We start from the raw sequence: 13,760 nt of genomic DNA, 5'->3' as shown, positions 1-13,760 counted from the left end.
TGTGTAACCTTGGAGAGACAGAGTGTGATTGGCTGCTACACAGCCAAGTGGCCAGTTGCAATTCGTCCCCTGAGTTACTAAGAAAGGCAATATCATCAGCGAATCGCAAGTTACTACACCCATGGGTGCATGCACAGTGCAAGCACACTAGCATTCCTGCCAAGCATGTGTGCGCACTGGCCTGAGCAGAACGGACAGTCCAGTTATCTAGTGTGTCCGTGGATGTTGTCCTGTGCACTGGTGAGGTGGGATGCCTCCAATGCGACTGGCGGCGCTTTTCATCATATGCATGGCCTTACTTCATGACCTGACTGTCCTGCACAATGTCATGATTGGTGCACAGCCTAAAGTGTTCCCCGGTTTTGCTTCCAATGGTTTGGATCCAAATATTCTTAGCCCTGTCTCTACAACTGCTGTGTAGTACTTTGTACCTCACTGTCTGCTTCTCCTAAAGAAAGAACTGACTAACTTTGAGTAATCCGTTGTAGCTTATATTTGTTGCAGACATGTTTTTTGTGTTGGTTCATGATCTTCCTTAAGTTACCAGTGGTGTACAATAGTAGCCACAGGGTTTAACCAGCCATCTTGGCATTAAGAAAACATTTAACTTCATTGCTCAGACTTACTTCTATGCCTACCACATTTACTGTTTGTGAAAAGTCAATCAGCCCTACAGACCAAATGAAACAACCAGACCATGGCCAGTCTACATGAGTAAACATGACAATGAGGAAGTATCATCAGCGCATGCATGTTAGCAGCACAACAAGCCAACATCTCCTACCTGCTCAATCACTTTGGTGATGTTCCCAGCAAGAAAGTCCCAGGTTAGGCTGACTTTGTCAAGCGTGTTCTTGTCCAGGGAGGCAAGGATGCTCTGGTCCTTCATTGCACTCCTCAATGCAGAAAATGCCCTCTGAATGGAAATGCACAACAACAGCTATGGCACAACCAGCAAAACAAAGAACTAGCTCTAGCAGAAATTCAGTTGCATGTGTAGGCTATGTTACGAAGCCTTGGTGAAAATATACACTTTTCAGCCAAAGCCACTAACAAGCCCACGCTCGAAAGCAAGATTACAACCCATTTTTTTCATAAGAATGCATGCACTACAAACTGACACCCATACAGGTCGCATTATCCGCAACTTACACAGCTCACAACTTGCACAACCCTCACCTGTGTTCGATTCCGGCAAACATGCAAATCAGAACCTCACTCACGGCTACCTGCTTATGTTGTTCTCGTGCTGAATATATATTATATATAGACCATTTTATCGGCAAGAAGGAACGTAGCCTCAAACAAGCGTGCCACGTCACTCTCCACCTCAAACTGGTATGTCCGGATCGCCGTTTCTCCCATCGGCAGCTTAGAACAGTAATGGCTTCATTGCGAATTAGTGCAATTCAAACGTGTTCTGTCTGTGCTTGCTGCGATGTCAGATGACTAGACGTCAACGGGCTACCACTGCGCTATATTCAGCTGCAAAAAAAGAAAAAGAATCCTGGCTCTCCCGCAATCAAGAATAGTTGAGCATGAAATCACTACCGGCAAAGCAGATTGGTTGGAGACGACACTAGCCGCAATCTTAAAATGGGTGCAGTGCGTGTTCTCAACGGCACACCCCACCACACCACACCACACCACACCGCACCATGCCATACTGTACACTGGTCCATATGGACACAATAGTTTTCTGTCATAGAACCTCATTGCAAATCTCGTCTCGGTCAAACAGCCATTCGCAGTGTGCCAAACGCTGCCGGTGTGCCACACACACCGCAGACCTCATGGATCGCTGGCATGAAACGAGCACTCAGGGCCAGAAGATGACAATCAAGTGCATAATCTGCCTTTTCAACGTCACCCTATTGGAAATGACAAATAAAACATCAACGTACTAGAAGTTACAGCTTGAGCAGAATATATTTAACTTGATCGAGAAGTAACCATAGAGTAGATAATGCGGTCTCATCTGGTTGCCAGGATGATCTCATTTTGTTCTCGCAACTTGCCCGGATGTTCTCGTCTGAGTGGCCGGATAACGGCTCTGGCTTCTGGCTCAAGGTCACTTGAAGGTCGCCGACAAGGGGAGTTAAAAGCATTTCATGCTTAAGAACTGACGGAAGCAAACGTGAAGTGCTTCTACAGCTACGGCAACTTCATGGACTCTGCAGGTGCAGTTGCAGACAAGAGTACACTTTAGATTGCCAGCATATACAGAAAGGACTTGACACCATCAGATTTGTCGCGTGTATGTTGAGAAGATTTTGTTTCCAGTGTGTGCATGGCGACAAAGTCGGCACCATGATCAAACTGGGATATGAACGAAAGGTGCACATTCGAGTCGGTCAACTATTGCGAATGGCCGAAGTCAACCATTTTTTTTACACGCACATTAAGGTTATTGCGTTCAAATGTCTCCTAAGATTATCATGATTGGTAACTAACGTTCTCGTGGAAGTTGACCTGGTATGTATCACGAAAATAGTACCTGCTGACTAAGAAAATGAAGGTGGTCTTTTTTCGTTCTCTAACATGTGCCGGCTACCCCTAATTCCCATGGGTTCTCCTGTGCATCCCATTCTCGCCATCAAGTTGTCTGGCTGACCACCGCACATTGCCTCAGAAAATAAAGTTGCTGTTGTAAGGAGTAATTATTCATTTTTCAGCTCGCTTGAGTCGCGAGGTTCCCTTGCACAAGCACCACTTGAGACATAAGAGAGTGCACATTCTTTCAACACATTGTGTGCACCTGGTTGATTGATGATGATAATACGTAGTGTTTATTGGCGCAAGGGCCAAGTGTGGCCAAAGAGCGCCAAGGCAGTGGTGATGAGTTCGCAATGTAGTTATGAGTTCTATGGGGTTAATGTAAAGTGGCTGTAAAGGGGCTTTAAAAATAGTCGCTCTAGAGTGCGTAAAATCTATCTGTAGTAAGATTATGTCGATGAGAAATGGCGTGTTCTATGTGCAATAAAATCCATCATGAAAGAATGATGCAACACAGAAAATATATTAGATGGTGAAATTACCTGGAGCACTACTGCCTCCTCAGAGCCCTTGAAAAACAAGGGCCTGGAGGCATGTGCTATGCAAAACAGCTATCGCAGGGGCATCCTCTGGAACGAGGATGCTCTACGAATTTAATGGACTTGTAACATGTAATATAACATCATTTAAGAAACTAAGGACTGCTTTCGTGTTAAATAGCGGTTCCAGTCCGAGAAACATTGCCGGGTGTAGAGGGATGTAATACCGGTATGCCAGAGGAAAATATTTCTTTCAGATACAGCCTTGCGACACTCCAAGAGGACGTGGAGGACAGTCAGCCTCTCACCACATCGACCACAGGTTGGCGGTTCATTTCCAGTAAGCAGAAAATTGTGCGTACCAAATGTGTGCCCTATTCTGAGGCGACAGAATAGGTCATCTGTTCACCGTGATTTTGTTGGGGAGGGCCAAAAACCTAACTGTGGCTTTATAATGTGCAGTTTATTATTTATTTCTGAGTTCCACAAGCGTTGCCAGTGTTGTCGTAGTTTATTACGCAAGAAAGGCTTCAGATCTGTGACAGGGACAGCAGCTGTAGGAAAAGTGTTTAGTGATGTAAGTGATGTGGCCATTTTGTCAGCCAGTACATTACCCTCGATACCTCTATGGTCAGGCACCCAGCATATTACTACGTGTCTGTGTGATAGATAAATATTGCATAAGAGCGAGTAAAGTTCAATGAAAACAGGATTTGTATGCTTTTGTAAAGAGTTCAGCACTTTTACAAGGCTTAACGAGTCTGTAAATACTATTGCTCTGTCAAGTTTTAATTTATTTATATGTTTTACTGCAGACAGTACGGCATATGTTTCTGCAGTGAAGATACTCGTTAAGGGGTTCAATACATCAGATTTAGAAAAAGAGGGACCAACAGCAGCATAAGATACACCAGAATGCGATTTTGATGCATCTGTGTAAAATTCGGAACAACAGTATTTCGATTGAAGTTCGCGGAAATGCATAGCGATTTCGATGTCAGGAGCATGCTTTGTGACCTCCACAAAGAATACATCACAGTCTATCACCTGCCACTCCCATGGCGGTAAAAGATTAACAGGAGTCATTAGGCGATGTTCGAGTATCGGGACATCCATTTCTTCACTAAGTTCTCTTACACGCAGTGACAAAGGAAGTCTCATGGAGGGTCTGTTACGGAAAAGTGTTTCACACATCAGGTCGTTTACTGTCGTGAAACACAGATGGTCCTTATTAGAGCGAACCTTGAGAAAATACGTTAAGCTGATGTTTGTTCTCTGAAGATGGAGTGGCCACTCATCCGACTCTACATATAGACTTTCAACAGGACTTGTCCTAAATGCGCCAGTGGCCAGACGGATACTCAGATGGTGAACGGGGTCTAACATCTTAAGCGCGCTCGGTGCGGCAGAGTGGTATACTACGGCACCATAATCTAACCGTGATCGAGCTAGGCTCCTGTAAAGATTCAACAGGCACCTCCTGTCGCTACCCCATGTAGTGTGGGATAGAACTTTAAGTAAGTTCATGGTTTTTAGACATTTTGCTTTACGACATTTTATGTGTGAAATGAAGGTAAGCCTGGAGTCAAGGATAACACTTAGAAATTTGTGTTCTTTGTTAACAGGAATTTGTTTTCCACCCAGTTCTACACAGGGATCAGGTACCAAGCCTCTCTTTCTTGTGAAGAGAACGCAAGAACTTTTGTGCGGGTTGATTTTAAATCCATTTTGGTCTGCCCACTTGGACACCTTGTTTAAGCCCTGCTGTACCTGTCTTTCACATACTGTAAGGTTGCAGGATTTGAAAGCTATCTGTATATCGTCTACGTAGACGGAATAAAAAATGGCTGGGGGCAGGGAAGAATGAAGTGTATTCATCTTAACCATAAAGAGAGTGCAGCTGAGCACGCCTCCCTGGGGTACACCAGTTTCCTGCGTAAAAGGATGTGACAGTGCATTACCGACTTTTACTCGGAAGGTACGATTTGACAAATAGCTTTCAATTGCGTTCAACATATTTCCAAAGATGCCCATTTCCGACAGGTCTCGTAAGATCCCGTAACGCCATACCGTGTCATACGCTTTCTCCATGTCAAGGAATACCGATAGGAAAAACTGTTTATGTATAAATGCATCGTGGATATTTCCTTCTATGCGCACAAGATGATCGGTTGTCGACCGTCCTTCTCTGAAACCACACTGATAGGGATCGAGCATATGGTTGAGTTCAAGGAAATGCATAAGTCTGCGGTTAACCATTTTTTCAAAAATCTTACACAGACAGCTTGTTAGAGCTATCGAACGATAACTTGCTGCCAAGGACGGGTCTTTTTCCTGTTTCAGAACAGGAACTACAATCGCTTCTTTCCATGTGGATGGGAGGTATCCGGAAGCCCAAATAGTGTTGAATAGTGTAAGTAGCGTAACTTGTGTGCCAGTATGTAGGTTTCTGATCATGTCATACATCACTCTGTCAGGTCCCGGTGCAGTGTTTTTGCATGTGTTCAAAGCAGCTCTTAACTCGGCAATACTGAAAGGCCGGTTATATGGTTCATTCTGCCTGGATTTTCGTATGATTGGCTTACGTTCTATTATTTCTTTATGTTTAAGAAAGGACTGGGAATAATTGATTGAACTCGACACGCTCTCAAAGTGTTCCCCAAGTGAGTCTGCTTGATCTTTCAGTGTTTCACCTTGTGTGTTTACCAAAGGGAGGGAGTATGTTTGTCGCCCTCTTATCCTACTAACCCTGTTCCAGACTTTGGCCTCATCTGTATACGAGTTGATACCCGAAAAAACTTTTGCCAACTCTCTCTTCTGGCCTGTCGGCGGGTTTGTCTGCCTTGGGATTTTACTTTTTTAAGGTTTATAAGATTCTCCGCAGTGGGGGAGGCGTGTAGCAACCCCACTGTAGCAACTTTGTTTTATTTCTTACGAGCGATCCTACAATCGTCGTTCCACCACGGGACACGCCGTTTACATGCCAAGCCATTTACTTGTGATATGCATTTAGACGCGACATCTATTATCAAGGCTGTAAAATACTCCACAGCAGCATCAATTTCTAACGAGGAGATGTCATGCCATGTGATACCAGTAAGAGTTCGAAATTTCTCCCAATCAGATGTCTCAATCTTCCACCTAGGTGCCTGTGGTGGATATTCGTTTTCTTTAGGTGTTCGTAGTAGTATGGGGAAGTGGTCGCTTCCGTAAGGGTTCTTTGTAACTTCCCATTCGAGTTCAGGCAGAATAGAAGGAGAAACTATGCTGAGATCGATTGAAGAAAAGGTTCTGTTTGCTAGAGAGTAATATGTGGGTTCCTTCTTATTCAGAAGGCACGCACCAGAAGAAAAAAGGAACTCTTCAACAAGACGACCTCGCGCATCTATACGAGAGTCGCCCCACAGGGAGCTGTGCGCATTGAAATCGCCAAGAACAACATAAGGTTCTGGCAATTCGTCTATAAATGATTGATATTCATGTTTGTTTAATTTGTAGCGTGGGGGTACGTAAAGCGAGCAAATGGTGACGAGTTTATTTAGAAGAACAGCTCGAACCGCCACGGCTTCAAGGGGCGTTTGTAGCTGTAAACGCTGACAGGAAATACTTTTATGAATAAAAATGGCAACACCGCCTGATGATACGACAGCATCATTGCGATCTTTGCGAAACTTGACTTATGGTCGGAGAAAGTTTGTGTGTTGTGGTTTTAAGTGTTTCCTGTAGACACTTTTGGATTGTGTTTTTGGATGAGTTCTTGCACGTCATCAAGGTTCTTAAGAAGACCTCTGACGTTACATTGAATTATTGATGTATCCATGTTGGAAGTAAATAGGTGCTGTGTATACGGAAACAGCAGTAATAATTACAGAGATTTCAGAGATTAGGTTCCAGAGCTTTTTCGAGGCCCTGTAACCGGGGTTTTGCTCTTTTTGAAGCATTCGAGGGAACCTCGCCGCTCCTTAGGCGCTTGGTGCGCCTTGAGGATAGGTGTAGTGTCCATTGCCTCTTGTGAGACGACGGACACGTGCTCTTGCGAGCGAGAAGTTTCCCGAGAGAGCCCCGCCTTGGAGGGCAAGACCCCTGCGCCCACCAGCCCGGAGGTCGATGGGGCTCCCTGAGGGATTTGGCTGCGCCGGCTGTTGCCAGCGCTGGAAAGGGCCGGGGAGGATGGGGAAGCCTCGGCTGTGCCCACCTTCGGGGTCGATGGCCCCGTCTGCTGTGTTGACGGAGCAGCGCTAGCTGCAACCACCGCGGGGGCAGATGGCGTAACTGCCGACTCACTGTTTGTGGGTCGGACAGCCGCCGGAGGCCGTTGTGATGCTGCCCCCTGACGCACCACATCGGCAAAGCTGCTCTTAGACAGGTATGACACCCGCCTCCGTGCCTCCTTGAAAGATATGTTTTCTTTGACTTTGATTGCCACAATCTCTTTTTCTCTTTTCCAGGACGGGCAGGACCGCGAGTGTGCGGCATGCTCGCCATCGCAGTTGACACAATGTGGAGTGTTGTGGCATGTTCCGGAGGAATGTTCTTTGTCACTGCACTTGGCACAAGTCAACCAGCCTCGACAGTTCTGTGAACTGTGGCCGAAACGTTGGCACTTAAAGCATCTGAGAGGATTGGGAACGTATGGCCGAACACGAAGTTTGATATAACCGGCCTCGATGGACTCGGGAAGGACACTTGAGCCAAAGGTGAGTATCAGGTGTTTCGTTTTGACCTCTTTTCCATCTCGCCTCATCTTAGTTCGTTTAACATTGATAACATTCTGGTCACTGAAGCCCTCCAAGAGTTCAGCTTCAGTGAGCGCCATCAAGTCATCGTCAGAGACAACACCACGAGTGGTGTTCATCGTGCGGTGCGGGGTTATAATTATTTGGGTTTCTCCAAATGACTAGTTTTGACAGTTTTTCATATTGTTTTTGATCGCTGAGCTCCAAGAGATCACCGCTTGCCATCCTCGATGCCTTATAACCAGGACCAAAGACTTCAGTCAATGACTTGGAAACAAGGAAGGGTGAGATAGTTCTTACCGGTTTATCTGGTTTTGCAGAATGAATAACATGGGAACGCGGGAAGGATTCTTTTTGGCGGCCAAAAAACTGGAACCCTTCAACGGTGGCCCTCTTTTCTGAGGGCGATCAGGAAGTTTGGGGAAAGAAGTTTCCATGAAAATACACAAATTCGGCAACAGCACCGACCGCCCACCACGGAGCCCAACGAGGGGACGCGGCAGAGCTTGCATGCAAGTCTGCACGACGCCAGTCGTACGCCGCCACTATAACCAAATATGGTGTACCCAAGGTTGGATAGCCACACAGGGTTAACCCTTGCCGCCAAGAAGAAGGAAGTAAATAGAAGAGAGAAGGAGACAGGAAAGGTGGAAAGTACGGGAAAGACGAAGGTTGTAGGAAGAGAGAGACAGGAAAAGGCGACTGCAGATTTCCTCCAGGTGGGTCAGTCTGGAGGTGCCGTCTATGTGAAGCCGAGGCCGAAGAGGTGTGTTGCCTCCGCCGGGGGGCCTTAAAGGTCCAAACACCCAGCATCGGCTCAACCTCCAGGATCCCCTTTTCCCCAGACACGGCTAAGCCACGCACGGCTACACGCGGGAGGGTCCAACCCTCGTCTGCTCGGGTACGTGGTGTCGCCACACACCAAACGCCTGCTGACGCAGGCACCCCTGCGGGGCACCTGGTTGATTCTGGCATACTCACTACCACTGTTATTAGGCTGTTTATTCGTATTGATGGCCCTTCCAGTCAAGTTGCATTGCAGTTCTTTTTATTTTGTAAAGCCAGTCCAGGGTGGCAAGTAAACAATGCTTAGGAAACCTTACCGCAAAAATTTTAGGAGCACGAAGGCCAGCAAATTGCATTTCCTGGAAGCATCACAGTTACCTGTATTGAGATGTACGCTGGTGTGGCACACTGCAGGGCACAAGGAGACACCTCTGATTGTTGTCACCTGAATGACACCTTAATAGAGTTCAAGGCTACACGTACAATAATAACACATTGCACGTATGTTACCTATTGACAATGACCAGACTTGACTCACCTCCTATTCTGATTGCGGGCAGCGCTGTGGCAGTGCCTGTAGGCCCATAGCCGTTCGATAATGCAGCTACTTCCAAGCTAAAATCTGAGTAATGAAATGCTAAGTTTCCCAATCCCAAAAGCTTGTAGACACCTCTCAGGAAAACTCGAAAACTTGCCACTGGTCATCAACAGCATGCTCACGGTGCACCCTCTAGCGCGATTGCACATACAAGCATGGCACCGAACGATAGATGGCGCTGTGATGTCAAAATGGCAGCACCCTTAATAAAATAGTCGATAGAGAGTGAGGGTAAATGATAGTTTACTTCTCTCTCTTTCTCACTCCTTTTGAACTTTGCTCATGGAAGGTTTCCTCAGCTTTGAACAGCTTTGAACACAAATCTGGTGTTCTCTTTTATATTAGACATGGCCAGAGGTTATTACTCTCAGGGTACAGAGGGGTGTGGAGCGAGCCATAAAGGAACAACACTGCGCACCCTGCTGGTGCTCCCCCCAAATGGATGGCCACTGAAAATGCTCTCCCACATTAGCGTCACGCTGAGTGTTCTCCGAGGCATCACGGGAGTCTCTTCTGCCAGTCACATGCCACACCAAATTCAAATTCTTTTATTTTTTCCATGAAAATACAATAAAAGTGTGTCCAGTACTGTTTGGACCCGTAGCCGTAGGCTAGTTATGGGTCCAAGAAATGAAATTATATAATGCAGACACTTCGTCACATAAACAATAAAAACTTGGAAAAGTGGAGAGGGGAATATATACATAATACATGACAAAAAGAAAGCATAACAAGAAACAGTTGATTCAATTCAAAAACATCGTGCACATTATATTATTATAATAAATGAAATGTAAACAGGAGATAGATGCCTTTTAACATGTTTAATGCATGCGCTGAAAGAAATTTTTTAGCTGTAAGTGCAAAATTTTGAGCGTACCAGTCGTACCAAACGTACCAGTCGAAAATATACTAGTACTAGCCCAATGACGTAGAAACTCCTCTATATCATTTTTTCACTTCTACTCAACTAATAATAATAAATATGATTTCACTGTATTATAACACAGAAGAAAATGCTACTTGCCTACTTCTATTCAATTCTTAGCTAAAAGAACTGATTCACGTTACCCTTGACAACGCGGCGGGGGTCCAAGGGTGTTTTCACTCGCTCATGTTTTCTTGGTTTCTGTATTGCATAGCGTTGCTACTGTTTTTCCTGGCTCACAAAGCTCATATTAAACATGCAACCACATGCATGCGACATTCAAGCGACTCAATAGACAGAATCTGTCATACTGTTGCATGTCACTGTGGGTAGCTATATACATGGGCACAGCAACCACAAAAAGAAACTTGCAACAAAGTTTCATACTTGTCTGAATCAATGCAATAGTACAGCCATTAAAAAATTTGTCAGTTTTGCCTGAAGGCAAAGCACTGAAAGCGATAGCACGGTTTAGCATTGCAGTGGGGGCGTCTCGGGAGGCGGCTGGCGTGACGAGCGTGCCAGTAGCATTGCAGGTGTCGCCCCTCAATGCCACATGAGATGGGATTAACTAGGGAAAACACACAGACACTGCTCAGTGCTGTCGGCGCTCTGCGCATTCCAGTTTGACCTTGGCTGAGCTTGAAAGTCAGATTTAGGGAACCAGGCGTTTTCTGAGTTTGTACCTGGACCAGTAGAGTTATCACTATAAAAAACCTAAAATGCGCCAAGAGGTGAACGTTTTAACCAGATGGTTCTAGATGTAGTTGAAAAGTGCCCTCGTTGCCAGAAAAATGCACTTCATGCTGCCAGCAGTAAACAAAGTGGCACCATCTGACAGCTAGAAATCAAAACATTTTCGTGGCTCAATGGCCTCCGAAACTGTGGCACATGCCTGTCCTTAGGTGCTTTGTACTTTGTGTGAAATGAGACCAAGCGAAGGCTGAGTTTACAATCTATTTCTTGCTGTCACAAAGGAGAGCAAGTAGCAAGAGCTAATTTGGATTGAGCCAGGCACACTAGTTGTTTCGCAATCACATGGTAATGGGCCTGTTGCCACGTGGACTTCAGGTGACAAGCAGTATTTATGCAAGCACAAGAAAATTCTGCATCCATACGATGCCTTGGGATGATGTTGACTGTGTCTTCACTCGGTTTCTGGCCGTGCTATTGCTTTTATGCTTGAAAAACAAGAAAAATATGCAGATCCCACACACTGTAAGAATTGATGTTAGGTAAGCTTTCTGTGCTGTTTGCATTCGTTGATGGCATTTAGCGGCAATGTTGACAGCATTCAACAGTCATGATGTGAAATGTTACCTTGCCTGCACAACTTGTGTTTGTCCCCATAGAACACATAGAGAGATGCATCAATGTACGCATAGAGAGATGCGTAGAGCAATCCACATCCATGTCTGGGGCAATGGCATGTAAACTTTGAATATTTAAGGACATATTGAGACGTCTCCATTTCTTGCGGCTTATTGCAGCCTGTCTGTCAATCGTGTGATCAAGACAAGTTCTTAATTTCCGCTTATGTAACTGGACCATCTCATCACGCAGAGTTCGATCCATGGTATGACTACAATGCTTAAATGTGAAGTGACCATTTCTATTTAGATACACAAGCCACAAACGTTGCCTCTTATCGTAGACAACCTGTACATACGTACCACCTTGTGATTCGTGCATGGTCATTACTTGTACGAGAGAAGAGCTGACCCTCTTGCAAGTAGCGTTATCATGCTTGTACGCGACTACAATTACATTGCGCTTGTCTGCAGGCACCCACTGGGGTCTATTGCCGGCTGGTGCACCATGTCAGGTTTTGCCCCGGTCTTTGCAACTGTACCCAGTGACTCATCAGGAAACTCAAGCCACAGACATTGTGAATCATCATGCTCATTGGTTTCTATGTACCTTAGCAAGCCAACATTGATGATGACTAAGCCATAAAAGACATCCATGTTGGTGATAATTATTAAGGGTTTTGCAATGCTCAATTCGAGTTTTCTGGGCACAGAACAGAGAGACATGCCATTGATTCATTCATTCCTTTGCTAAAGAAAGCCCAAACGCTAATGCTTTTCAACAACGCGTTTTCTTTCTTCCGTGCTATGTCAGGTGAACTGCCTGAAGCACAGAAGGGTAAGAGTAATCACCCGCTTCCCGACTGCGTCGGTGCGAGATCCGGTTGTACCCATTCCCTGCCTCTTCCTCTCTGTCTACTCCCTCTCCAACATTCTTCCTACCTCCTCCCTGGACTGTAGTTGCTGTTGAGTGTGAGCACGGCCGCAGCTCCTGCAATGCTCTAGCGGGGGGGGGTCACGGCTAATTACGACGTCCACAGGTCATTGTGGCTCCCCTCTGCAGAAACATGGTTGACATCGCCTATCTTGTCTCCCACACCAATGTAGCGAGCTGTCAAGCACCCTCCCCCCACAACCTCCGACGCAGTGTGCGAGGCAGCAGCAGCAGTGGAAACGTCGAAGCAAGAGGCAAAGAAAGCTTCACTTCAAAAGAAAGAAGACGTAGTGCCAGCTGCTGGCCGCCATTTTACTGACCAACGGCAGCAAAGGGCAGTAATGGTGTCTGCAACGACAACTTCTTGCACGTAGGTGCGCAATTTGAATTGAGTGAGAACTTCGGACTCTGCACATGCGATTTTCTAATAAACCAAGTATTTTCTTGGTACAGGCCAAGCGTAGCTTCTAGAATGGTATTTTAACAGTTCATGTTGACTTATTGTTTGCATTTTCTGTCCCTTTCAATACACTAAAGAAAAAAAGTTGGGGGCTGTAAGGAATAGTGCATAGTAAAGCACAATAATAAGACAATTTTTTTGTTTTTTCTGAATTAAGCTTGATTTTTTAAAATTATTTCGCTATTAGAGTTTGTGTCGGGCACATCAAAAGGGGTAGCTGGCCCATGCCATCGTCCGACTCATCCACGCTAAAGACATTGTTGAAGAGAGGAATGTGTTGTCATAGAGAACAAGGAGTACTGGGTTTATTTACAATATCTAGATGTAGAGTGGAGAACATTACCTCTCATCAGTCTAGCATGACTGAATTCAAGCACACTGAGGAGCCAAAAAGGCCTGTTTAAATCTCCTCTGGCGAGGGGGAGGTGTACTAATTGCCATTAAAGACAGCTTACCATCATCACTGATAAATCATGACGACAACATCGAACTAACATGGGTAAGCCTGCACAGTACAATTGGCAAAATAGTGTTTGGAATCTGTTATGCACGTGTCACATGGACATTTGGAAGGGCTTCCAACCGATAGTTAGTTGACTCAAAGGTCAAGTTCGAGCTGCTACACGCGCGGTTTCGAAGGCCGCCGAGTCAACAGTCTATCGAGTCAACGGAGCACCCTACAACTCTATCGAAATCTCGGCGGCCTTTGAGCAACGGAAGTGGAAACAGCGCGAACATTCCCTCTCTTTCACAATGCACTTGTACTCACGGTTATAAAGAACAAATCAAACCAAAATGCTCTAAAAATACTATATATGAGTGTTATTAACTCTTCAATGAAGTATTTTTGCCACTTGATATGTGAAACTGCACATACTCTCAACAACAGCGACGTGCTTGTGTTCATTTCTTCCTCCATGTTGTCTCGCACACTCTCCCTCTACTCCATGTGCATTTTTTTATGTATAAACAA

At 45.4% G+C, this 13,760-nt stretch overlaps 1 protein-coding gene across 1 annotated transcript in view; it reads right to left on the bottom strand.

Moving 5' to 3' along the window:
• The window catches only part of LOC126523919 (uncharacterized), a 359,924-nt gene that overhangs the window by 332,196 nt on the left and 13,968 nt on the right, over window positions 1–13,760 (bottom strand). Inside the window, exon 2 of the mRNA XM_050172335.2 lies at window positions 785–916. Coding sequence (XP_050028292.2) covers window positions 785–916 — 132 coding nt within the window. The remainder of the gene's footprint in view (window positions 1–784; window positions 917–13,760) is intronic.

This window comes from Dermacentor andersoni, chromosome 6 (genome assembly GCF_023375885.2).
Source record: "Dermacentor andersoni chromosome 6, qqDerAnde1_hic_scaffold, whole genome shotgun sequence".
Lineage (NCBI taxonomy): Eukaryota > Metazoa > Arthropoda > Arachnida > Ixodida > Ixodidae > Dermacentor > Dermacentor andersoni.
The sequence above is the reverse complement of the archived record's forward strand: the minus strand, read 5'-3'. Positions and strand labels throughout refer to the sequence as shown.